Source organism: Heptranchias perlo, chromosome 41 (assembly GCF_035084215.1).
Source record: "Heptranchias perlo isolate sHepPer1 chromosome 41, sHepPer1.hap1, whole genome shotgun sequence".
NCBI lineage: Eukaryota > Metazoa > Chordata > Chondrichthyes > Hexanchiformes > Hexanchidae > Heptranchias > Heptranchias perlo.
Window position 1 is genome coordinate 12,154,066 of NC_090365.1, and position 26,303 is coordinate 12,180,368.

Below are 26,303 nucleotides of genomic sequence, written 5' to 3' on the forward strand. Positions count from 1 at the left end.
CACCCTTTGCATGTGGAAGCGTTTCCTAACTTCACTCCTGCATGTCCTGGCTCCAAATGTTAGGCTGCGTTCCTGCGTCCTAGTATTCAAGTCCAGGAGACCTCCAAACAGTTACAAATGTATCTGCAGCCAGAAGCAATAATCCAGCCACTAACCTGTAAATCCTGCATGGACCCTTTTAAATGGCACTGGTTGGGTCCTCCAGGCACTCTAAGACACGTTCAGATGGTCAGGGTTAAGACTGTGCGTTGAGTTGAGCGTTAAGTCCCAAAATGGTGTGTATCACTTTAAATCAGCGTTGCTCACTAATTGAGGCCATTTTCTCCCTACTTTACATGATTCCAGCGTTCGTTATCTGTGCCTGTACTAACTCCTATACCAAAATGGCGTCTGGTGCACGTCACGCTGGAAACGTGCATGCATATCCAAGACACCATCTTGGATGTCGGAGAGGCCAAAATAATGGGCGCTACACAGCCCAATTTAGCACCCATAATCTTAATTGTGGCTTAACCACTGATTTTGTATAGGTTTAATATTACCTCTTTGCTTTTGTATTCTCCGCTCCTACTGATAAAACCTAATATCCCAATTTTCTTTACAGCTTTATCAACTTGTCTTTCCACTTTTAAAGATTTGTGTATCTAAATCCCGAAATGTTCTAATTTTCTACTTTTTAAAGTTTTGCCTTTTAGTATATTTCCGCTCCTTATTCTTGATTCCAAAGTGTATGGCCTCATATTTCTCAGAATAAATTTGATCCAACATCTATCTGCACAGCCTACTAACCTACATTGTGCTATCTGATATTGTGCCCCCTATACCTATGTCCAGATCACTTAGCAATGGTCCTAACACTGACTCTTAAGGGACACCACTCCTTACATCCCTCCAGTCTGGAAAATATTCATTAGCTACGATACGTTGTTTTCTATCCTTTAGGCAACTTCCTAACAATGCTGCCATATTCCCTTTAATAATGTGCCTTAATTTTAACAACACATCACCTATGTGGTACCTTATCAAACACTGTTTCAAAATTCATATACACAATTATCCACTGTATTTTCTTTAAGTATAATCCATTATTTCCTCAAATAACTCTATTAATTATTTCAAACACAACAATGCCTTTTACAAGTTGTTGCTAGGTGTCCTGTAATAATCCATGTCTTATTTTAAAATATTTTAAACAAATAATCATAGAATAGAAGTTTACAACATGGAAACAGACCCTTCAGCCCAACATGTCCATGTCGCCCAGTTTATACCACTAAGCTAGTCCCAGTTGTCTGCACTTGGCCCATATCCCTCTATACCCATCTTACCCATGTAACTGTCCAAATGCTTTTTAAAAGACAAAATTGTACCCGCCTCTACTACTGCCTCTGGCAGCTCGTTCCAGACACTCACCACCCTTTGAGTGAAAAAATTACCCCTCTGGACCCTTTTGTATCTCTCCCCTCTCACCTTAAATCTATGCCCCCTCGTTATAGACTCCCCTACCTTTGGGAAAAGATTTTGATTATCTACCTTATCTATGCCCCTCATTATTTTATAGACTTCTATAAGATCACCCCTAAACCTCCTACTCTCCAGGGAAAAAAGTCTCAGTCTATCCAACCTCTCCCTATAAGTCAAACCATCAAGTCCCGGTAGCATCCTAGTAAATCTTTTCTGCACTCTTTCTAGTTTAATAATATCCTTTCTATAATAGGGTGACCAGAACTGTACACAGTATTCCAAGTGTGGCTTTACTAATGTCTTGTACAACTTCAACAAGACATCCCAACTCCTGTATTCAATGTTCTGACCAATGAAACCAAGCATGCTGAATGCCTTCTTCACCACCCTATCCACCTGTGACGCCACTTTCAAGGAGCTATGAACCTGTACTCCTAGATCTCTTTGTTCGATAACTCTCCCCAACGCCCTACCATTAACGGAGTAGGTCCTGGCCCGATTCGATCTACCAAAATGCATCACCTCACATTTATCTAAATTAAACTCCATCTGCCATTCATCGGCCCACTGGCCCAATTTATCAAGATCCCGTTGCAATCCTAGATAACCTTCTTCACTGTCCACAATGCCACCAATCTTGGTGTCATCTGCAAACTTATTAACCATGCCTCCTAAATTCTCATCCAAATCATTAATATAAATAACAGCGGACCCAGCACCGATCCCTGAGGCACACCGCTGGTCACAGGCCTCCAGTTTGAAATACAACCCTCTACAACCACCCTCTGTCTTCTGCCGTCAATCCAATTTTGTATCCAATTTTGTATCCAATTGGCTACCTCACCTTGGATCCCGTGAGATCTAACCTTATGTAACAACCTACCATGTGGTACCTTGTCAAAGGCTTTGCTAAAGTCCATGTAGACCACGTCTACTGCACAGCCCTCATCTATCTTCTTGGTTACCCCTTCAAAAAACTCAATCAAATTTGTGAGACATGATTTTCGTGTCTCAAAACCATGCTGACTGTTCCTAATCAGTCCCTGCCTCTCCAAATGCCCGTAGATCCTGTCTCTCAGAATACCCTCTAACAACTTACCCACTACAGATGTCAGGCTCACCGGTCTGTAGTTCCCAGGCTTTTCCCTGCCACCCTTCTTAAACAAAGGCACAACATTTGCTACCCTCCAATCTTCAGGCACCTCACCTGTAGCTGTCGATGATTCAAATATCTCTGCTAGGGGACCCGCAATTTCCTCCCTAACCTCCCATAACGTCCTGGGATACATTTCATCAGGTCCCAGAGATTTATCTACCTTGATGCGCGTTAAGACTTCCAGCACCTCCTTCTCTGTAATATGTACACTCCTCAAGACATCACTATTTATTTCCCCAAGTTCCCTAACATCCATGCCTTTCTCAACCGTAAATACCGATGCAAAATATTCATTTAGGATCTCACCCATCATAGATGACCTTGTTGATCCTTAAGAGGCCCTACTCTCTCCCTAGTTACTCTTTTGCCCTTTATGTATTTGTAGAAGCTCTTTGGATTCACCTTTGCCTTATCTGCCAAAGCAATCTCATGTCCCCTTTTTGCCCTCCTGATTTCTCTCATAACTATACTCTTCAAGGGATCCACTTGATCCCAGCTGCCTATGCATGTCATATGCCTCCTCCTTCTTTCTGACTAGGGCCTCAATCTCCCGAGTCATCCAAGGTTCCCTACTTCTACCAGCCTTGCCCTTCACTTTATAAGGAATGTGCTTACCCTGAACCCTGGTTAACACACTTTTGAAAGCCTCCCACTTACCAGATGTCCCTTTGCCTGCCAACAGACTCTCCCAATCAACTTCTGAAAGTTCCTGTCTAATACCATCAAAATTGGCCTTTCTCCAATTTAGAATTTTAACTTTTGGGCCAGACCTATCATTCTCCTTAGCTATCTTAAAACTAATGGAATTATGATCACTGGTCCCAAAGTGATCCCTCACTAACACTTCTGTCACCTGCCCTTCCTTATTTCCCAAGAGGAGGTCAAGTTTTGCCCCCTCTCTAGTCGGGCCATCCACATACTGAATGAGAAATTCCTCCTGAATACACTCAACAAATTTCTCTCCATCCAAGCCCCTAATGCTATGGCTGTCTCAGTCAATGTTGGGAAAGATAAAGTCCCGTACTATTACCACCCTGTTTTTCTTGCAGCTGTCTGTAATCTCCTTACATATTTGCTCCTCAATTTCCCGTTGACTATTTGGGAGTCTGTAGTACAATCCTATCAAAGTGATCTCTCCCTTCTTATTTTTCAGTTCTACCCATATAGACTCCGTGGGCGAACCCTCGGATATATTCTCTCTCACTACTGCCGTGATGTTCTCCCTAATCAAGAACGCAACTCCCCGTCCTCTCTTACCTCCTGCTCTATCTTTCCTATAGCATCTGTACCCTGGAACATTGAGCTGCCAGTCCTGCCTCTCCCTTAGCCATGTTTCAGTAATAGCTATAACATCCCAGTCCCATGTACCCATCCATGCCCTGAGTTCATCTACCTTGCCCATCAGACTTCTTGCATTGAAATAAATGCAGTTTGATCTAGACTTCCCTTGGTCTTTGCCCTGCTTTCTCAGACCATCTGTCCGGTCATGTTTTGTACACTCTCCCTTACTACCTTTTGTTTCTGTCACCACTTTACTTCCCACTGACTTCCTGCATCGGTTCCCATCCCCCTGCCACATTAGTTTAAACCCTCCCCAACAGCACTAGCAAACACTCCCCCTAGGACATTGGTTCTAGTCCTGCCCAGATGCAGACCGTCCAATTTGTACTGGTCCCACCTCCCCCAGAACCGGTTCCAATGGCCCAGGAATTTGAATCCCTCCCTCTTGCACCATCTCTCAAGCCACGTATTCATCCTAGCTATCCTGTCATTCCTATTCTGACTAGCCCGTGGCATTGGTAGCAATCCTGAGATTACTACCTTTGAGGTCCTACTTTTTAGTTTAACTCCTAACTCCCTAAATTCAGCTTGTAGGACCTCATCCCGTTTTTTACCGATATCGTTGGTACCTATATGCACCACGACAACTGGCTGTTCACCCTCCCCCTCCAGAATGTCCTGCAGCCGCTCCGAGACATCCCTGACCCTTGCACCAGGGAGGCAACATACCATCCTGGAGTCCCGGTTGCGTCCGCAGAAACGCCTGTCTATTCCCCTTACAATCGAGCCCCCTATCACTATAGCTCTGCCACTCTTTTTCCTGCCCTCCTGTGCAGCAGAGCCAGCCACGGTGCCATGAACCTGGCCGCTGCCACCTTCCCCTGGTGAGCCATCACCCCCAACAGTATCCAAAACGGTATACCTGTTTGAGAGGGGGATGGCCACTGGGGACCCCTGCACTACCTGCCTGCACCTCTTACTCTGCCTGGTGGTCACCCATTCACTTCCTGCCTGTACTCCCTTTACCTGCGGTGTGACCAACTCGCTAAACGTGCTATCCACGAGTTTCTCTGCATCGCGGATGCTCCACAGTGAGTCCACCCGCAGCTCCAGCTCCGAGATACAATCGGTCAGTAGCTGCAGGTGGACACACTTCCTGCACACATGGTCGGCAGGGACACTGGTAGTGTCCATGACTTCCCACATTTTGCGGGAGGGGCGTATCACGGGTGCGAGGTCTGCTGCCATGACTTGCCTTAGCTTAGCTTAGTTACCCCTTTTAAATTACGTTGAAATTAGAAAATGTTAACTATACTAGGGACCTAGGTTCACTTAAAAAAAACACTACCTGCTATAAAAGCTGCTTAGTTTCCCAGCTCTTAGTTTAAACCAATGCTCTAATTTAGAGAAAAAAAACAGTAATACTCACCAACCAATCACTTACCTGCTGTCCTGTGACATCACTCCTTGGTTTTCTGTTGTTGTTTTTGACCCGTTCAGGTCCGCCGCCGCTCTGGTCTCGGGCCTCGGGCCGCCGCTCTTTTATCCCCGCTCTCGGTCTCTCTCCTCTGCTCCCGTTCAGGTCCGCCGCCGCTCTGGTCTCGGGCCTCGGGCCGCCGCTCTTTTATCCCCGCTCTCGGTCTCTCTCCTCTGCTCCCGTTCAGGTCCGCCGCCGCTCTGGTCTTGGGCCTCGGGCCGCCGCTCTTTTATCCCCGCTCTCGGTCTCTCTCCTCTGCTCCCGTTCAGGTCCGCCGCCGCTCTTAGTTCTTACAATTTAATTAATACATTACCAAAATACCTTAGCAGACTGAGAGCTCCATTAGAGTGGGTCTGTATGGACTTGATGTGAATTACGCTGTACCATACTGTGTTGCAGGGTCCATGCACTGGTAACCAGCAAAGCTTGGCTCACAGCAGACTGTGGGATGCAGTTGTTGGTTTTCTCCATATCTTTGCACACATGATGATGAAGCTTGCACAGGTAAGTAGGTTCTTCCAATAGCAAATGCATCCAGATTTTTTGCCCCCTTTCAAACCATTTATCTAAATGTTATTCTGTTTATCTGTAATATTGTCCATTACACTGTACAAGAAGATGGAGTAGTGCAGTGTATTAGAGCACAGTCTTTTCACCTTCGGGATATTGGTTGGTCAGATGGTCAAGTTGAAGTTCTCTTCTGTAATGGTAGTTTAGGTTCCTAGGTTAAGTCAGTTTCAACAATTTCTCTGATCTGAATTTGGTATTCATGATTCCTTTCTTAATTCAAGTATGTAACCAGAATAAATGCACTGACATATTGATGTGCTAATTTAAAGAAACAATTTCACTGAGGTTGGTCATCATCTCTCTGACTATTCGTCAAGATCGTTTTGCCTGAAGATGGTCCTCACAGTATTATCAAAAACTTACGTGTTTGTTTTACTAATTGGCTACTTAGCTGAATATAAAAAGAAGCAGCTTCAATCCCCCACAATTGGCATTGTAAAGAGCAATGTGATATCATAGTCAATGGCTGTTTAGCCTTTATTTATCTAACACTGCAGTTGTAGCTAGCTTAGCTGTATTAGCATTGTGTGCTGCTTCTGACAGCAATTTCTAATGAGGCTGTTGAGTGAATGCTAAGCCATAAACTATGAAATCACTAAGATTAAAAAAGAATATTTCAACAATTAAGACATAACATTCACCAATATTCAGCAAATAATGTATTTATAAATCTGTTTCAATCTTTCAAGCCCTGTTCATACTGCTATAAGCTTCGATTTTAAGCTTCAGTTATGTGACACCTTTAGTTAAGAAAGGCATTGTATCTGATTATATGTGGAACCAACTACCCCTCCAGAAAAGTAGTGATGTCATCCAGTGTTAATCTAACAGATAGTAAAGCAAAACTGCAAAATTCTATCCCCACATTGGCTGGAAAAAGTGGATTTCGAAACCATTATTCAGCTAATGAGTTGCAGATTTTAAATGATGTTGGTCACAGCTCCAAACTGCATGGCGGGCCAGTGAAGGTGGAGAAAAGCAAGTGAGTAAATGATAAAGGCATAATAAGAAATAACATAAAATAAGGAGTAACATAGAAAATGTAGTAAGAACAGGGAAGAGAAAAGAAAGAGTACAAATAGCAGCTTTTTATTTAGGAAGGTGCATATTTTATTAATCAATGTTATCATTGTTTTCATCGAACCAAGATTGTAGCACAGCATTTTTAAAGTATAAATGTTTGTGTTTTTACTAGCATTTGTACATTGTTTTAATCTATTTAAATTATAATTTCTGAGGGGGAAAAAAAGTGTCCTGAGAAGCTTTATGGAATGCCATCATTGTTTGCCAAAGAATGTCTGTGGAAATACTGCGCCAGCAATGTTACCAGAGGTGCTTCTGAGGAAATAACCATGTGTCCAGAGCTGCTCTACAAAAATATTTGCAGTCCACTTGTAGTTTGAAGGATTTGCTTCTGTATTAATACTGTATTTGGAAGAAAGATGTGTGCTTTAAAAAGAAAAATGTAGGGAAGATGAATGCATTTAATACATTTCCCACAGAAAATGTCTAAATATCATTTTTATTCTGATGAATAACAGATGCCTGATAATCGTGGATCCAGAAATAGCGTAAGAATTTTGTGTACCGCAGCTGCCATCTCATGCAAATTGTTTGCCATAAACGCTGTCATTTTAATTTGGGCACAAACCTCTGAAGTTTTCTTTTATTACTGTTTCAGTGGTACATCAGGCTTAACTTGCGCTTTCTATCAAAATGCTCAAGTCGCTGTTGAATTTAAGCAGTTTATTTAAAGTGGATTTAAGTGTCCTCAACATCCATTCACAAAACACAAGGGAATGAAGGTTCACGTGTTAAGCATCCATTTCAAGAACAGGGGATTTGCTCTTAGCAGTGTACTACATTAGAATGTTTTTTTTAAAAAAATAAAGCCTTTTTTTACCTGAATGGAGACCTGCCAAGCCGGGTAATCTTACTGCGAGACTGCTCAGTGACTTCACCAAAGAGGAGCTGCTCCATGCATCTCGTAGTTGCTTCACTGAAAACAATTGGGAATGAATGCTGCCTACCCAAGACAGTAATGCACAAAAACAAATCTACAATTACTATTATTTCAAAGGCAATTTCACATTATCTGGCTTAAGATGTTACCAAATATATTGCAAGGACAGATTAGCTCAATCAATACCCGACAAAGCAATAATTTGACCTTTATTTGAAATGTTCTTTATGCCTTTACATTTAACATGATTTCAATGATGAGTGGAATTTAATTTGGAATTTTAATTGGTATCCAAACAACCCTTTGCTAGACTGTGTTATACAAACAAATATGAAATGGATGCAAGAACTGTGTACTTTCTGTTCCACGAAAGTTTCATTCGTCTAATAAATGGCTCATATGTGGTAATGAACTATTGCAGTTTATCAGACCATTTATGTTTTGCCTAATTTCACTCTCCACCCACTTTCTATACATTTTCTTTATCATCTTCTGCCAGGAGTGCAAAACAGTCTAGGCCACCGACACTGTTGATATTACTCCATGATTGCCCAGGGAAAACATTTGTGGCGTTGAGATTTTTGCACTTCACCACTATTATTGGAAACAAATATGAGCATCGGGCAACCCTGGAACTAAAACTTGCAGCCATCTTGTTATGGAGCCAGCCTAGAAGTAATAGTGCTATCAGGCTGATATGTTAACTGCAAAATTGCTTTAGTCTCTAACATACAAAAGGAATGATTATATTATTGTGTATCTTCCATTTGCTCCATTGTATAATTTTGCTTCTGTAAAATCCATTGTTTATCTTTGCATTAACCTTTTAGTGTATCTATCATTTCAGGACAAGAAATTAACTTCAGGTTTTTCAGTATATTGGAAGAATGCTAATGATATTTTTACCACATTGTGATCTTAAATTTAATGTTTTTTGTAATATTAGTCATATTTTTCTCAAATATTCTTATGATTATTAGATGGGATTGTGTCCTGAAAGTGCTCAGGATTAATGGTATAGTTTTAGACCAAACTATGATGACAAGCAAACAAACAACCTAGTGTGATTCTATAAAACTGCAGTCTAACTGTTGTGTTTGTCTATAACCCATTGCCCTACATTTGTTTGATGCCTAATTGATTGCACAAATATCTCGCCAGTGGTGACAGAGCTAAAGCTGATCTTTCACAAGTGCAAAAAGCCTCCAAATGTGAGCGACTCATGTTTCCTTTTTCACAAGTCAAAGACTGCCTGAGATTCCATGTCACTCGTGAGATATTTTGTTTATTTTGAGTGTGAACAATCCCTGGGATTCTGGTATGTTAATGCTACAATGCTGTGTCATGCTGCCAGGTGCTCAGAACAATTCTCTTGCATTTGTTGTGAGTTTCACTTTTCACTTGTGTGAATTATCAGTCCAAAATTTTCATTCCCACAAAATAATTGTGCAGTTTTATGGACTTCTTTTGCATCTGAGAAACATTTGCTGCCTGGTACTTTGTGTGCCATCTGTAGTTTGATCTGCAGGATGTGTCTCATACACCTGCAAGCAAATCAATATTTTTGCATCTTTAAATCCTTTTGTAATGTCTAACTGATCTCCAAAAACTATTTTTAAATACGGTGGCTAACTGAGACAAATCTAGAATCTTACATTTAAAAAGACAATGTCAGACTTGCATGATTTCAGGATCTTTTAAAAAAAATTAATAGAAATAAAAAATCTCAGAATTATGATTCACAGGCAAGATTATAGAGTGAAGTCAGTGCTGGTGATTCCTTCCTACACTTCTTACAAATTACTGTTCATTGGATAGCCTGATGTAGTGCTACAGTTTTAGCTAATGCTCTTCAGCTTCCAGTACCATTCTTCCCACTATGTTTTCCTGAGCGTGCTGGAGATTTCCCATCCCAGCACACCAGGGGCTGGAAAATGACATGACTCCCTTCCCTCCCACCTTGTACGCACACAAATGAAGTTCCCACCTGCTTAGGATAGGTGCTTCAGACACACTTCTCACATTCAACTGGAAGATGGAACAAGGCCCAAAACCAGTGAGAATTCAGTGGAACTGACTTCTGCTACCTCTACCACCTCATTAGTGCCCTAAAATATGAATGTGATGAAAATGAGCTCAACTAACAACACATACTTAGTAAGTTTCCATGATCACCATACACAATATCAAATGTAATTGATTGTTGATCTCCTAATTATGTTGTTAATATTATAACAACAAAAAGAGATTGTCATCTGGATAAGGTGTTTAAATATAGGCTCAAGTCCTAATTATTTGCCATAGAGAAATAGTTTTGCTCTGCAGTGGTCACACCATCTACTATATGGCAAGACTCTCAGATGTTTTCCTGGTAATGCATTGTTCTAGAAGAGCAGTGAGCTTTATACATTGTTTGTTTGTTTGTTTGTTTGTCATACAAAACAAATTTCAATTTTACCACTAATAATCTATCAAATGAAATTATAGATATTACAAAGTGGATGTCTATTGTCTTTGTAATAAAATCAATAGTAGAGATCTCCCCATTTATCTAGGCCACCTGCTTTTTTATTTAGATGGACTATTGGAATTGCTTCCCCCAACACCATTGCTTCTCTGGCAGTGTGTTGTATAGAGCCATTGACATTTCAGTCACTTTTTACCTGACTGAGGGGAGCAGGTAAACTGGAATAAACTGGATTGAGGGTGCGTGCCCGATCATTAAAATTTAATAAGAACAGTAATACCTTAAATGGTATCCCAGGAAAGATGAAAGTAATGTGTAATTCCTTGTAATAAGATATATATAATCAGTATTTTCTACAATTTCAAACCCACATTGTGTTGAAGTCATCATAAAACTTTCAAGTCGGGTAGCATCTATGGAGAAAGAAACAGAGTTAACATTTCAGGTCAATGACCTTTCGTCAGAACTGGAAGAAGTTGAAGCTTAAACAGTTTTTAAGCAAGTACAGGGAAAGGGGGGAGGAAGAGATGGGGAGGAAAGAACAAAAGGGAAGGTGTTTGATGGGTTGGAGGGCAGGAGTGATGAATTCATTGCCGCTTCTCTTCCAGGAATGCAAATGTTTAATCTTCAATTTCTTCCAGTTCTGACGAAAGGTCATCGACCTGAAACGTTAACTCTGTTTCTTTCTCCACAGATGCTGCCTGACTTGCTGTGTATTTCCAGCATTTTCTGTTTTTACTTCAGATTTCCAGCAACCACAGTATTTTGCTTTTGATAAAACTTTCAATATAGTTTACAAGGGCCTTCACATAGGTTACACTCTCTCTTCAAAAGCTATGTGTGCTTTGCTTTATCAATCAAATCTTCATGTATAATTTGGGAAGTCAGGCTAGCCTATAAAAAAGGAGTAGGTCATATCATTTCACTGTGAACACAATAAAAGGAAAGGTAATCATTTAACCTCTGGTGTGATGTCATTTTAATGTATAATATTTATTATTTGTTATCATGCAAAAAAAGGAACATTTTTGGATTAAAGCTCGGCATGAGGTATGTTTTAAAAATTAGTTTTAAATCACATTTCTTATTGCACCAAAACCAAACTTCCCAGGAGATATCTCTTTTTTTGATAACTGTTTTAATTTAACAGTTCAGCATTAGGGCATTTTAAGTAAAAGAAAAACCAGTGTCTGAAGATTCCAGTGTCTGAAGATTCATCATGTTGAACCAGTTGTTGCTTTAAAAAGTAGTGCTTTTGAGTGGAATTTGGATTGTTTTTCTTTGTGATCAAGGCAGCAAGGCAATAACTAGCAAAACCACTGCCCCAGAGAGCTACATCTCCCAACAATCAAAACAGGACATAAGCAATGTTTCCTCAACTGCCTGATCTTCTAGCCTTCTTGTCTCTAAACAAGTGTCCGTAGATAAGGTTGCAATACCCATTTCTACAGGTACAGTTAACCTCTGCACAACTACAGTGTGCTGGAGAAATCTCAATAGTTATATCTACTGAAATGATCTTGTATGTTCAAACTTACTCCGGATGATTCCTGGAAATATTTGATTCACACATTGTGCTAAATTAGCACAATTGAAGCTGATGTTAACACACTAGAGAGAGATCACAGTTTGAAGGGTCCGCAAAGCAGGAAGATAATTTAAAATATTGACACAAGGCAATGTTTTGGTGAACATAATAGTATAGGCATAGCATCAAGTCTTTCTTTGCTTGAGGAGGAAGAGGAGCAGGAGACCATGGCTAAGGAGGATTATGAGACAGGACTTAAGGGATCACTATTACCTGAGGCACCTCAAATAATACAGGCATGTCAATTATCTATATCTCGGTGAGAAACAGTGTATATGCAAGGCTGTGCCTCACCTGTGACCCAATATCTGACCTGTGTCAGCCCCTAACATCTGACCTGAGCATTTGCTTTTATTTATGTAGGGGTGTGTAGGATAGATTTTCATTTGCCCTGTGCCTGGGAAATGATGATTCCCCAGGCACAGGGCAGAGGAAAGAGAGATGGAGACCTGTTATTTCAAGTCTCTCAATGTACATTCTTACCAATGTAATAGGTGCTGGTTCAGTGCAGCTATTTTATTGAAGTGGAAGGGGCATTCCCAGCCGTCTTGCCTCACTTTCCTGAGTATCTGCTCAGTGAGCAACTTTGGCACAGGATATCCTTGAAAGCCTGGGGGCAGCCTAAAGACTTTTTTACTATTTCCCCGCCATACCCCAGGTCGATTTCTAGCACATGGAGCTTTAAGGATGCTGATCTCTAGCAATAGCCAGAAGGCCTGCACTCCAATTTTCTCTCATTTTTAAAGCACACGACCCAGAGTGTGGACCTGGGCCTGGAGTCTGCCCAGGTCATGCAAATTGCCTGGGGGAGGAAAAATATGGGCAGCTGAGGTGCACTGTGTCTGTTGGCCCCTGTAGAAGGGAATGTACCTCTAAGTTATGCAGTCAGAGAAAAGGCCGTCAAGCCCATACGTCCTTACCCTACTTCTTAGTGGGTTCATCCCATAGTCTACACCCTTTCCTTCCCCCCCCCTCCCCCACTTCCTGTGAGAGGCAAAACCACACAGAGATTCATAGCCAATTCAGGAAACTGTCAAAAATTCATCTCTTTCTCCTCAAAGGGGATCAGATAATCCATGTGTTTTAGTTTCGTGCTACTGTGATATCCCCTCATGCTATGTGAACTAGTGCATGTTATCTCTTGTGTCCTACTTGTAAGTAATGTCTTATTGAAAGAAGTAGGTGTGGAGTCTTCCTGGGGGGCCTCCTGAGGACCTGCTCATGATTCCTCCAGCTGTCTACCTCTGTGTGATACAGATCTAGCAAGTCTGCCTTTGTGCCAGGAATAGACTGTCTCATACCAGCTGTGTGTTGGTATGCTTGTCCTGTCACTTGCCCAGAAACATGTGCAGCCAAGGGGCTGATGACAACTTGAGAGCTACCCACCAATGCCTGTGCTTCTCTATGCATGCACTTTTGGAGACTGAGTCCTGCCAGCAGCCACAGAGAAAATGATACTACTGTAGGATCTCTGAATCCTCCTTTCATGATTATCAATTAACTGTCTGATTTGCCAACACTGCCCAATCCAGCTTACATTATTGGTGTTGAATGAGGCAAGTGACTTCTTCACCACTGCCCACTGGCAACCCTATGAAGTGAGAATCACAAGGCAATATAGCAAGATGCCTGGTCGTGTTGAACCTCCATTCAGCATCTGCAAGCCCTTCTACAGTCGTCATCTCGGCCCATCCATGATTGGTGTGTCACCCTGTGTTCCCTGCTTAAACTCACTCAAACCCTCCAAAATGTCATGATCTGGACGAGTGACTACTCACATTATGTGGATGAGGAAAAGTGCTGAGGTGAGCATTGCAGCCTTGCAGTACCTGCTTCCTCCACCATGGTTTGTTGCTTTTCTGTGAGAAAAAGATGAGTACATGGGCATGGTTTTGAATATTGATGCTGCATTGACAGTATGTGATGTCTTGCAGTGGAGCACAAATACAGCTTTTAAGCTGATGACGGTCAAAATCATTGCTGTGGTCAATGTATACAATTAAAATTGCACAAACCAAAAACATTGCCATCTCCACCAACTTGAGCATGCCCCAGAACCTCTTTGGCCTCCCAGCTCATGATCTGCATGAGGTTTCCTCATAGTAGGTATCATTTTTTACTTGTTGAATCCCATTTGGAGTCCATACATTGGTGCCTGTGACAGCCCCTGTGTTCTGCAAAGGAAAAAACAGTATGCGTTACATAAAAATAAATTTTCAAAAGAACAACAAAGACTGAAGACCACTGTATCTCTTGCTAGGCATAGTAAAATAAATTGTCAAATACTTTGCTATTGAATCTTCTGTTAGTTCTAAGTAGTTAGTCATCAGTGTTTCCCAGCTGCACCTTTGTAAATCACCGTTTTGTAGCCTGTTCTAATATTTCCAAAATATCCCTGTTACTTCTCTTTTGTTTGCCACTTTGAGCATCTTAATGGATTTATTTGGATTGAAAATACTCTTTTGTGTAACTACTTAGGCAAATGTGCCTGATACCTGCAAACTCCTTGGGCATGCACTTATAGCAGTGTATGGTAATTGACCATCATCCTCATTGTTTATCATGACACTTATCTTCAAATCGGACACCAAATGTGGCAGGATGGACACACCAGGGACAATTTTGCATTTTCACGCTCCCAGTTTATCCTTCAGGCAAGGGCATCCCACAGGTGGTGAACCCTCTTTTATTAGTCAGTTGATTGTCCGACTGATAAAGAACATATTGCAGTTCTTTCGTGCTGTGACAAAATCCAGAGACCCCACTGAAGTAGCCTCTCCTTGATCGTTCTAATAGCACTATACAGCAGGATTGACACACTGAGCATTATTTAAATGCCTTTGTCACCTCCAGGCTCAATTATTTAATTGCTCTGCTGGTTGATCTTCCATTCTCTGTAAACTATCCCACACTATATCCAGCTCCACCCTGACCTCTGTCCTTGCTGACCTAAATTGACTCCCAGTCCCCCAAACCTCAAACTTAAAATTCTCATCCTTGTGTTCAGATCCCTTGATGACCTCATCCTTCACTATGTCTAACTTCTTCCAGCCCTACAGTTCCCCCCGCCAAAAGATCTCTGTTCCTCTGACTTTGGCCTCTTGTGTGCCCCTTTCTTCCTTCACACCACCATTGGTGGCTATACCTTCAACCACCAAGAACTGCTATCTGGAAATCCTACCCTAAACCTCTCCACCTCCCTCTCCTTAAAACTCCCATTTTTCCTTATACTTCTCTGAAGCACCATTGGATGATTTTTGCTACGTTAATGGTGCTATATGAATACAAGTAGTTGTTATGATTGGTAAGTGCTTCAGAGTGTTATTGCAAGTGTGTTCTGATCAGCTGCTCAGTTGTGAGTTAGTTGGATGCTCATCCAATTTTGCACAGTGCATTGAGTTCCTGTGAGCATACTATTTAAAAAAGGGAGCAAAAATGAACTCTCTCAACACAATCTCTGTCCACTAAGAGGACATTAACCCCCATATTGTTTCCAAGCATTTTGTTAGTGTGTAACTAGAATTTTTACCAGGAAGCAAACCATCTTGATTCACTGTCTGAGATGTTGCTCAGGCCTCAGTAACAGTTTTCTATGTCTGTTTTGTGTGTTTTCATTATTTTGAATGCTTGGTCCAGTGAAAGAAATTCCTTTCTACCTCCAACTGGTTTAACAGATTCACTACCCAGGAAAATTATTTTAATGAAGCAGCTTGTCATCCCATCTAGTTCTCATCAGTGCTGTAAAACTTAACCAAAGAATATTTTTTTTTCTCATTCAGATGGAATGTTCATAATCTCATTTATCAGGTGGTAAGATGACACTGACATTGTAGTCCTTTCTTAACAGTTTTACATTTATTGACAGGATTCTAGCCAGATTGAATTGTTGAAGGAGCTTCTGGACTTGCAGAAAGACATGGTGGTGATGCTGCTCTCTTTACTGGAAGGTAAATACAGTGGTACATTCAGTGGGTTGAAATGCGGAAAGGATGCTCAGATTGTAAAAAAAACATGGAACAAGCTAAAGTGCACTCAGCCCAACAAGCCCTTGCTTGCACTGTCTATCATGAACGAACCCACTCCCCCCCCCCCCCCCCCCCCATAATCAGACCGTATAAAGTAGGATAAGTTGTACCACCAGTGACTACCAAGACTAAAAAGAGACTTGGGAGTATTAATCTGATCACATTTGCCTACAAAATAATTACAACATTGAGTGCAGTTGATGCCATGTAACATCGCAGCAGTTTCAGGCAGGAGAAGTTTGCAAATTCAAAATTTGCAGATGACACAAAACTTGGAAGGGTAGTAAACAGTGAGGAGGATAGTGATAGACTTCAAGAGGTATAGAGACAGGCTGGTGGCATGGGCGGACACATGGCAGATGAAATTTAACGCCGAAAAATGAAGTGATACATTTCAGTAGGAAGAACTAGGAGAGGCAATAAAACTAGAGGGCACAATGCTAAAAGCGGTACAGGAACAGAGAGATCTGAGGGTATATGTGCACAAATCGTTGAAGGTGGCAGGGCAGGTTGAGAAAGCGGTTAAAAAAGCATACAGGATCCTGGGCTTTATAAATAAAGGCATAGAGTACAAAAGTATGGAAGTCATGATGAACCTTTATAAAACACTGGTTCGGCCACAGCTGGAGTATTGTGTCCAGTTCTGGGCACCGCACTTCAGGAAAGATGTGACGGCCTTAGAGAGAATGCAGAAAAGATTTACTAGAATGATTCCAGGAATGAGGGACTTTAGTTATGTGGATAGACTGGAGAAGCTGGGATTTTTCTTGGAACAGAGATGGTTGCACAGAGATTTGATAAAGGTATTCAAAATCATGAAGGGTCTAGACAGAGTAGATAGAGAGAAACTGGAAACTGTTCCCATTGGCGGAAGGGTCAAGAACCAGAAGACGTAGCTTTAAGGTGATCGGCAAAAGAACCAAAGATAACATGAGGGAAAACTTTTTTACATCGCGAGTGGTTAGGATCTGGAATGCATTGCCCGAGGGGGTGGTGGAGGCAGATTCAATCATGGCCTTCAAAAGGGAAGTGGAAAGTACTTGAAAGGAAAAAATTTGCAGGGCTACGGGGATAGGATATTGGAGTGGGACTAGCTGGATTGCTCTTGCATAGAGCCAGCACGGACTCAATGGGCCGAATGGCCTCCTTCCGTGCTGTAACTTTTCTATGATTCTATAAGATTATAAGATCTTCGATCCATCTAGCCCACCTATCCACAGTGTTCCCTTGGTTAGAATGTGGAACCTGCTACCACATGGAGTAGTTGAGGTGAATAGCATAGATTCATTTAAGGGGAAGCTAGATTAACACATGAGGCGGAAAGGAATAGAAGGATATGTTGATAGGGTGAGATGAAGTAGGATGGGAGGAGGCTCGTGTGGAGTATAAGCACCAGCATAGACCAGTTGGGCTGAATGGCCTGTTTCTGTGCTGTAAATTCTATGTAATTTTATGTAACCCTGTATCCCATTTGTTGACAAATTTGTGTGTTCATTTGTTTGTCCCTTCCCCTTCCAAACACATTGTTCAAATAACAAATAATAGGTTTTAACCTTTAATATTTTTCCTTTCCAATTTTCTCACTAATTACTTTCTTTAAAACGTAATGCCTCAATTCAGTTTTGAATCTCGCAACCTTGTGTCTTTTGGTGACCTGTATATTTGCAGTGGTTAGGTGACAATATGACCACCATATTGCAACAGGTTTCCCCCAACTTAACCGTGGCTGCTTCCCAATGACTGGTTGACGAAGCCTGTTACCCTTGCAAGCAGAGGGCTTGTGCAGAAACAACGATTTTGTTTTTTAAAAAAAATCCAAATGTTTTTAGCCAGTATCCAAAGTGAGTCTAAAAATTATGTTAATAAACTTGCAGAATTGTAATTGGCAAATGAATTTCAACATAGGTAAGTGTGAGGTGGTGCACTTTGGTAGGTGGAATAAGGTGGGAACCTACTCCTTATAAAATGAGGACCTGATATTTGCGGGGAGAGCGCGAGGAAAACCCGGTAAGGCTGGGGACGCGGAGGTTCTGCCGAATTTAACGGCAGGACCTCATTATCATTTTTTTCTTCCGTTTCCCGCCCGGCAGCCTGCCAAATTGACAGCCGGGGAGAAGGCCACAGCTGGGAACCCTTGGGGATGGTCCCTGGCAATCGGGAGTAGGGAGCCGCAGATCGGGACTTGGGGGGAGGAAGAGAATGGCAATCGGGAGAGAGGGAGCTTCAGATCGGGACTAGGGGGTGGGGAGGGAGCTGGAGATCAGGGGTTGTGGGGGGAGATGAAGTATGGTGGGAGGAGGCTAGTGTGGAGCATAAACACAGGTATAGACCAGTTGGATGAATGGCCTGTTTCTGTGCTGTAAATTCTATGTAATTCTATGTAAAATATTACTGTTTGAGCATGACAACCACATCTGGGATAGAAGGAATAAGAAATGGAGGAGAGACCTTTACATTTTTGAAGCTTGGGTTCAGTTGACGTTCTCTTCCCCTGTCCTCAAATCAGTAGACACACCCCACAATAAGAAAAATCTTGAAAGCTTCAAGTTGCTTCCGCAGTTTTCTTTTAATGCTTTTCAAGTTATGTTAGCTTCCTTTTCATTTTAATGTTATTCGTATGTTGCAAACGTTTAACTGTGTTTTCAAATATTTTCTGACAGAGAAGATTGGTCAGCCTTTAACAGCATTTCAATGCCTATTTGTTATTTTTGGAATCTTGTGATGTTTTGGAAATATTTTGTAGCATTCATTTTACTGCCCTAAATTTCAGTGGCTATTTTAGTGCCAGATAATTTTACAGCTTAATGAAGTTCCTTTTCATTTGAAATATCTGTGGGCAACCATTTGTTTTTTTTTGCAATGTTGCTCATTCCAGCTCCTAGTTTAAAAATCACTGCTCAGCACCACAAGGTCTTTCTTGCCACAAATTTTGTTTGAAGTTCCTTCCATGTGACAATTTTAGAATGTATCAAATCTGTTCAAAACTGAGCCTGTGAATTTCTACAAACCACGAGAGTAACTGGAAAGTTATCCTTGCAGGCAGAATATCATGCAGTACTGGATAAGTACAAGTTTGCTGACGACACAAAACTAGGTGGGATTATGAGTTGTGAGGAGGATGCAAAGAGGCTTCAAGGCGATTTAGACAAGTTGAGTGAGTGGGCAAATACATCGCAGATGCAGTATAATGTGAATAAATGTGAAGATATCCACTTCGGAAGGAAAAACAGAAAGACAGAGTATTATTCAAATGGTGATAGATTGGGAAATGTTGATGTACAAAAGGACATGGGTGTCCTTGTACACCAGTCACTGAAAGCAAACATACAGGTGCAGCAAGCAGTTTGGAAGGCAAATGGTATGTTGGCCTTCATTGCAAGAGGATCTGAATACAGGAGCAAGGATGTCTTACTGCAATTATACAGGGCCTTGGTGAGACCACACCTGGAGTATTGTGTGCAGTTTTGGACTCCTTACCTAAGAAAAGATATACTTGCCATAGAGGGAGTGCAGCGAAGGTTCACCAGACTGATTCCTGGGATGGCAGGACTGTCTTATGAGGAGAGATTGGGTCGACTTGGCCTGTATTCACTCGAGCTTAGAAGAATGAGAGGGGATCTCATTGAAACATATAAAATTCTGACAGGGCTAGACAGACTGGATGCAGGAGGATGTTTCCCCTGGCTTGGGGGTCCAGAACGAGGGATCACAGTCTCAGGATACGGAGTAGGACATTTAGGACTGAGATGAGGAGAAATTTCTTCACTCAGAGGGTGGTGAACCTGTGGAATTCTCTGCCACAGAAGGCTGTGGAGGCCAAGTCACTGAATATATTTAAGAAGGAGCTAGATAGATTTCTAGACACAAAAGGCATCAAGGGGTATGGGGAGAGAGCCAGAATATGGTACTAAGATAGAGGATCAGCCATGATCATATTGAATGGCGGAGCAGGCTCGAAAGGCCAAATGGCCTACTCCTGCTCCTATTTTTCTATGTTTTTATAATGGTCAATGAATATGATTAGTATTTCAATCTTTGAGGTTTGAATGATGGACATAAAGTACTTTTTTCACTCATATGACTTCTGTGTAAACATTTTGGTAGGATTATTGTCATGTAATTTATTGGGACATTAATGTATTCGTATTACGCTGGTTTATGTAAGATGTTTTGTACTCCTATTTAATTAATAAAATTAACCATTATACTTGATGTTAGAATAATTTACATAACAAATGCACACCCAAAAAGGAATGGGGTGAAGCAGCAATAGATTTTTTTTTCTTCAGGCTTGAACTGCAACTAGAAACTGTTAATTTTTCAAGACTATGATATATCTCCTCATTTTTATTTTCAGGAAATGTTGTCAATGGAACTATCGCTAAACAAATGGTGGATATGTTGGTAGAGTCATCTAGCAATGTTGAAATGATCCTAAAATTTTTTGATATGTTCTTGAAACTGAAGGACATTGTGGCTTCTGATGCATTCAAAGATTATGTCACTGACCCCAGAGGGCTCATCTCAAAGAAGGACTTTCAGAAGGCAATGGATAGCCAGAAACAATACACAACTTCTGAGATCCAGTTCCTACTCTCATGCTCAGAAGCAGATGAGAATGAAATGATAAACTATGAGGAATTTGCAAACAGGTTCCAAGAGCCAGCCAAGGACATTGGCTTTAACGTAGCTGTGCTACTCACTAACCTGTCCGAGCACGTGCCTCATGACACAAGGCTGCAAAACTTCTTGTCATTGGCAGAGAGCATTCTCACCTATTTCCAGCCTTTCTTAGGCCGCATTGAGATCATGGGTGCCAGTAAGAGGATAGAGCGCATTTACTTTGAAATTAGTGAGGCCAATAAAACTCAGTGGGAGATGCCTCAAGTCAAAGAGTCTAAGCGACAGTTTATCTTTGATGTGGTGAATGAAGGCGGAGAATCTGAAAAGATGGAACTCTTTGTCAACTTTTGCGAGGATACCATCTTTGAGATGCAAATTGCTTCAAAGATCTCTGAAACAGATGAGGGAGAAAAGTCAGAAGATGAAGAAGAGGAAGGGGAGAATGCTGAGGGGATAGAGGCTGAGAAAATACCTTCTCCAGCCGAGACACCATCTGCCTTTGTAGCATTCCTTAGCAGTGGTGTCAACTTTTTTAAAATGTTCACCTTTAAGAATATAAGGAAACAGTACAGAAAAATAAAGAAGATGACAATTAAAGAGATAGTGATGGCCCTAGTGTCCTTCTTTTGGACTTTGTTTATAGGCATTTTGCAATTTATCTATAGCATCTGCAGTGGTTTCTTCATGATAGTATGGAATACCTTGTTTGGAGGTGGCTTAGTTGAAGGGGCTAAAAATCTAACGATGACTGAACTCCTGGCTAGTATGCCTGATCCTACACAGGATGAGGTTCACGCTGATCTTCCTGACATTAGCAAAGCAGAGGTTGAGGAAGCAGCTGTTCATTCCGAGTTTGACGATCAGACTAAAGAAGAGGAAATGTCTGAGCAGCCTGATGCAAAGAGGGAAAGTGGCCAATGCAGGATGAGCTCACCTGAATCCAACCTGGGACTTGGTGACATTGTGGAACCCGTGCAAGTTGAGCCCCCAACCCCCGAGGGAACACCACTAAGTTTCAGAAAAGTGCGGGTAAGTACCTTGCACTTCTTCCCAGATAAAGAAAAAAACCAAAGCAACGTCTCAAATTTAATTTCTTTCTAAAGATAACAAATGTTCAGCAACGATCATATAATAGCTGTTACCAGTGAATTTTCCTTCCTACTTGTATTAACCATTGAATAACATTATTCTGCTCATGGCGTTGAGGCAGAAAACAAATATTGAGACTGCACTTTATTCTTCCTTCCCAAAGACACTCGTGTCAAAATAAAACCCAAATCCAGGGTATTTTTTTTAAAATTCAGGCTCAACTGGTTGCTGGCTGGTGGACAGCTGGCAAAAAAAAAACTGCAAAACCCACCATAAGCTCGAAATTATTGTTGGTAGATGCACTTTTGATGTGTTCATATGACATTCCTCTAACCACTTTTATCAGAGGCCATCGTTTAGGCCTCTGTCAAGAGTTTTTATTCCAATGCCTAGTTCCACAGTACATATTATTGTACCAATCATAAAATGAACTTTTACCTTTTAACAGCAACAGATTGAAGCTCACTTAGAATCCAAGGAAGACGACCAATTGAAGACTGAAGCTGAGAAAGCAGAGTAAGTCTTTTTATCTTTAATATATTGCACAGAATGGCAATGGATAAACATGTGGAAATGTCACTTCATAACAACAAAATAAAAATGTTTGCTTTTCTTGATATTGCCCCCTTTATAGATCATTTGAAAATAGAGTTGGGTGAATAGAACTCCAAATTGAAATACAGCACAAAAGAATATAAGATAAAGCCAGCATAAATGTCATTTACAATGGAAAATGAAACTGGAATAACACTACCATGCAGTCAGGTCCCATAATAGCAACACCCTCACTACTGCCAAAAACCATCAGCAAAATGGGCACAATTCTTTCTGTTTATTTTGCTGCATTACAGCGCTGCCATCTCTATCTCCCGACACAGCTAAAAGGGCATGGGAATATCCCAGAGGCCTTAACTTTCTTCTACTGCCTCATATTGCACTTAGCCTGTTGATCACACCATTGTACTATACAAGCACAATAGATCATAGAAAACATGTTAAAACAAGCTATGGTTTCATAACAAAATGATAAATGTAAGAAAAAAAACTGTTCATTATTTTATTAACTAATCAATCTCCTGAAATGTTGCACTCGGATGGTCAAGACCAGTTTGAATTTTTCAGATCAAGCAGGGTTAGAGCGAGGGATATAATTGAACCAATGTGCAGGAACAGGGAGTGGGAAGAAGGAAGAGGAGGCAAATAGGAGGAGAGAGGAAGGCGGGAGAGGAGACAGAAGACAGTGGGAGGGAGGGGAGATGACAGTGGGAAAGGAACAGTCACGGAGGGGAGAGGAAGGGAATGCTGAAGAAATGGAATTTGGATAGTAGGAGGATTGAGAAATGGAACAGCCAGCCATCAGGGAAGGAGAAATACAGCCAATGAGGGGGAGGCAGCTCTGGTGATGGGAAATGCAGTTAGGGTGTGAGGTGAAATTGAAGGAAATTGAAGTGGAGTTGGGTTCGGTCTCTGAGGGAACTGCAGACAGTGGGAGGGATGAGGGAGATACTGGCAGCCAGCAGCTGGGTTGGAATTGGAAATGATGGAAGTGGGGAAGCGAGGAGTAGAACGTCGAAAACTTGTTCAGCGAGAGATTCCTCCTATTGCTCGTTTGGCCAATCCCTGGATTCTCAGTACAGGGAATTTTACCTGATGCTTGAGATTCCATTGTGCTCTGTCACATTATGTTCGGTTCGGCTCCATTGTAATCGATTGATGACAGCACCACCTACAGGTGCAATATCTTTACACCACTCACCATTTTTAATATAATAGATTGCTTTTGTGATTTATTTTTTGTCCCTCAAGTTTAAGCACTAGTCATCCAATGTCAGACCCATATTTTTCCAGGTCAGGCACAGCCAGCCAGAGTAAAGCTTCCACTGCTCTGCTCCAATAGTGTGGCTTCATGCAAACCTCAGAAGAATACCCTTTGCTCTCAAGGTCCCACATGAGATGAATAGCCACTTAATCTATTTATGGTGTTGTTTGAAGGAGGAATGTTTGTCAGGACGCGAGGAGAACTTCCTGCTCTTCAAATAGTGCCATGGCATTTTTAACATCCACCTGAACAAGCTGACTGGACCTCAGATTAACATCTCACCCTGAAGAAGACACCTCTGACAATGCAGCATCCCTCCGTACTGTGCTAAGGTGTCAGCCTAGATTTTATGCTCAAATCCTCAAGTTAATAATGATGAGAGTGGGAATGGCTAAGAACATAGGTACCTCTGATTCCCCATGTGGTAAATTCCTAAACAGTGGCATCAGCAAGACGTGCAGGATGAAGGCAGAATGATGCAGTGCCCCAAAGCAGGGATGTACAAACTATGGCAAGTTTGCATAAACTTGGCTTGTATTCCCTTGGGTATACAAGATTGTGGGGTGATCCGATTAAAGTTTTTAAAATGTTAAAAAGATTCGAGAGGGTAGATACTGCAAAACTACTTCCTCTGGTGGGAGAATCAAGAACAAGGGGACATAATCCTAAAATTAGAGCTAGGCCATTCAGGAGTGAAATCAGGAAGCACCTTTTCACACAAAGGATGGTAGAAATTGGGAACACTCTTCCCCCAAAAGGCAATTGCAGCTTTCAAGACTGAGAAAGATAGACTTTTGTTAGGTAAGAGTATCAAGGGATAGGGAACAAAGGCAGGTAAATGGAGTTGAGGTGCAGATCAGCCATGATCTAATTGAATGGCAGATTAGGCTCGAGGGGCTGAATAGCCTACTGCTGTTCCTATGAAAGGGTTGTTGTTGATGCTGTTGCCTCATTAGTGAATACATCCTAACTCAGAACACTTGAGATTTGTTAATATCTGTAGATTGAGATATATGCAAATTAATAGGAGCACAGATATCAATGTGGCTCCACGGTATGCATCTAACTGGCCCACAAAGACAAAAAGCTTGGACATTCTTGCCTTAAAGGGAAAAATCACCAGCAATCAATTTATCCTACTCCTTACTTCCTAATGGCTACCACAGCAGAACAATTGACAGAGACCTGGGCCCTAGTTCTCAGCTGGAGAATGTTATAGGGAACTCCAAAAGGGCAGCACAAAAATGCATTTGTAAATAGGCAAAAATGTATTTTTTTTTAATAAAAATTCAATGTTGACCTCTTATATCCTGCAGGCACTGACTTTTGCTGGAGCATGTTCCACGAGTGCCAGCAGCCCCTCCATTGCCTCATTCCAGTGACAGTTCTTCATGCAGTGAGTGCTGGCAAGCTATTAGGTCATGCAACATATCACATCAAACCCAAACCTACTTTCCACTGGTGTCCATGTATGCACACCATGCAGCAAGAGTCACTGGATAGTGATCAGATATGGGAAACCTGGCTGGGCCATGGAAAGAGGGAAACAAAATCAGAGTGCTAAGGCCCGTTGTAGTGTCTCAAATGCTGCCCTGCTACCAGTTAATTCTAGGAATCTTACAACACCAGGTTATAATCCAACAATTTTATTTTAAAATCACAAGCTTTCGGAGATTATCCCCTTCGTCAGGTGAGTGAGTTAATTCAGCACAGATTGGGAATTGAAGAAGACATTATGGTCTGTATGCTTTGGTACTTCACCAGCCATCTTTACACACGAGTCCAGGGGAAATCCACTGTTTGTTTTTATACAACAGACACTCTAGAGAATTTTCAAACATGTTAAATGATGATATCCTCCCCAAACCCTGGTGCTAATTAATATTATTGAGAAGGTTTTGACTTTTTTTCACATTCGTATCTGCTGGAGGACAAATGATTGGTTTTCCTCTCCAGACCCCAAGTGGAAACCTGACAGTTGAAGAGTACTGAATGTGCACAGTGCCTGTGAGAGAAGATAGAAATGCCCTCAGTTTTCCTGCTCACGCCACTTGCATGCCCTCAGCACACTCATGACATGGCCTTGCAGCAGGATCTGGGGCAACAGCAGCAAGAGTGAAAATGCAAACCTGCGAGGCCTGCGGTTATGCATGTGGCTGCTGCTGGGGAGAAGGGCCCCAGGCCTAAAGATTGTCATGGGAGGGAGGAAATTTTAAAAACTAAGTGTCTTTTTATCTTTTATCTTCAAGCTGCCCATGGAACCCCAACAGACCCTCTGGTCTGCAGTGGACCCTGGATCAAGGCCTGTCACCAGTTTTCCTTGGGAACCCATTGATTTGGGCGGCCCATAGATGAAATGACAAAGTGAGGCAGAAGATCGGGATCACCTCTCCCACCATTTTTGCATCATTATACTGGACCTGCACCTCCTGCAGGTGTAGGACCAGAAATGTTAGTTTGGGGAAACCCCAGAAATCTCAGGGCAGGGTATTGTGGGAGGGAGATTTGACATGAGTCTCTGCCCTCATTTCCACTTCACTGTGCCTGGATACTAAGCATTGCCCAGATGCTACGGAGGAAAATCTGCCCTCTGATCACTTCCATTTTATTCTTTCCAAATGGATAGGAGGGTGTTTCAGTGGATTCTCATTCTTTTATTTCCACATTCCTTCCAGAATCCTGTATCCTTTCATCAAACCTGTGTACTCAACTTATACAAAACCACATCAAATTCAAAAGTAATCATTTGCACTAAGCATATTGAATAACAATGAAAAGTCC

General features: G+C 41.7%; 1 protein-coding gene across 8 annotated transcripts in view; it reads left to right on the forward strand.

Annotated features, from left to right (window-relative positions):
* Positions 1 to 26,303, forward strand: part of LOC137306054 (ryanodine receptor 1-like) — a 332,570-nt gene that overhangs the window by 272,016 nt on the left and 34,251 nt on the right. For 4 of the 8 annotated variants that reach the window (XM_067975094.1, XM_067975096.1, XM_067975098.1 and 1 more), the window contains 5 exons: positions 5,778 to 5,882; positions 7,490 to 7,519; positions 15,832 to 15,913; positions 20,349 to 21,643; positions 22,152 to 22,219. In XM_067975094.1, the coding sequence (XP_067831195.1) occupies positions 5,778 to 5,882; positions 7,490 to 7,519; positions 15,832 to 15,913; positions 20,349 to 21,643; positions 22,152 to 22,219 (1,580 nt within the window). The remainder of the gene's footprint in view (positions 1 to 5,777; positions 5,883 to 7,489; positions 7,520 to 15,831; positions 15,914 to 20,348; positions 21,644 to 22,151; positions 22,220 to 26,303) is intronic. The other 4 variants (XM_067975097.1, XM_067975099.1, XM_067975101.1 and 1 more) reach the window with 1 other exon arrangement.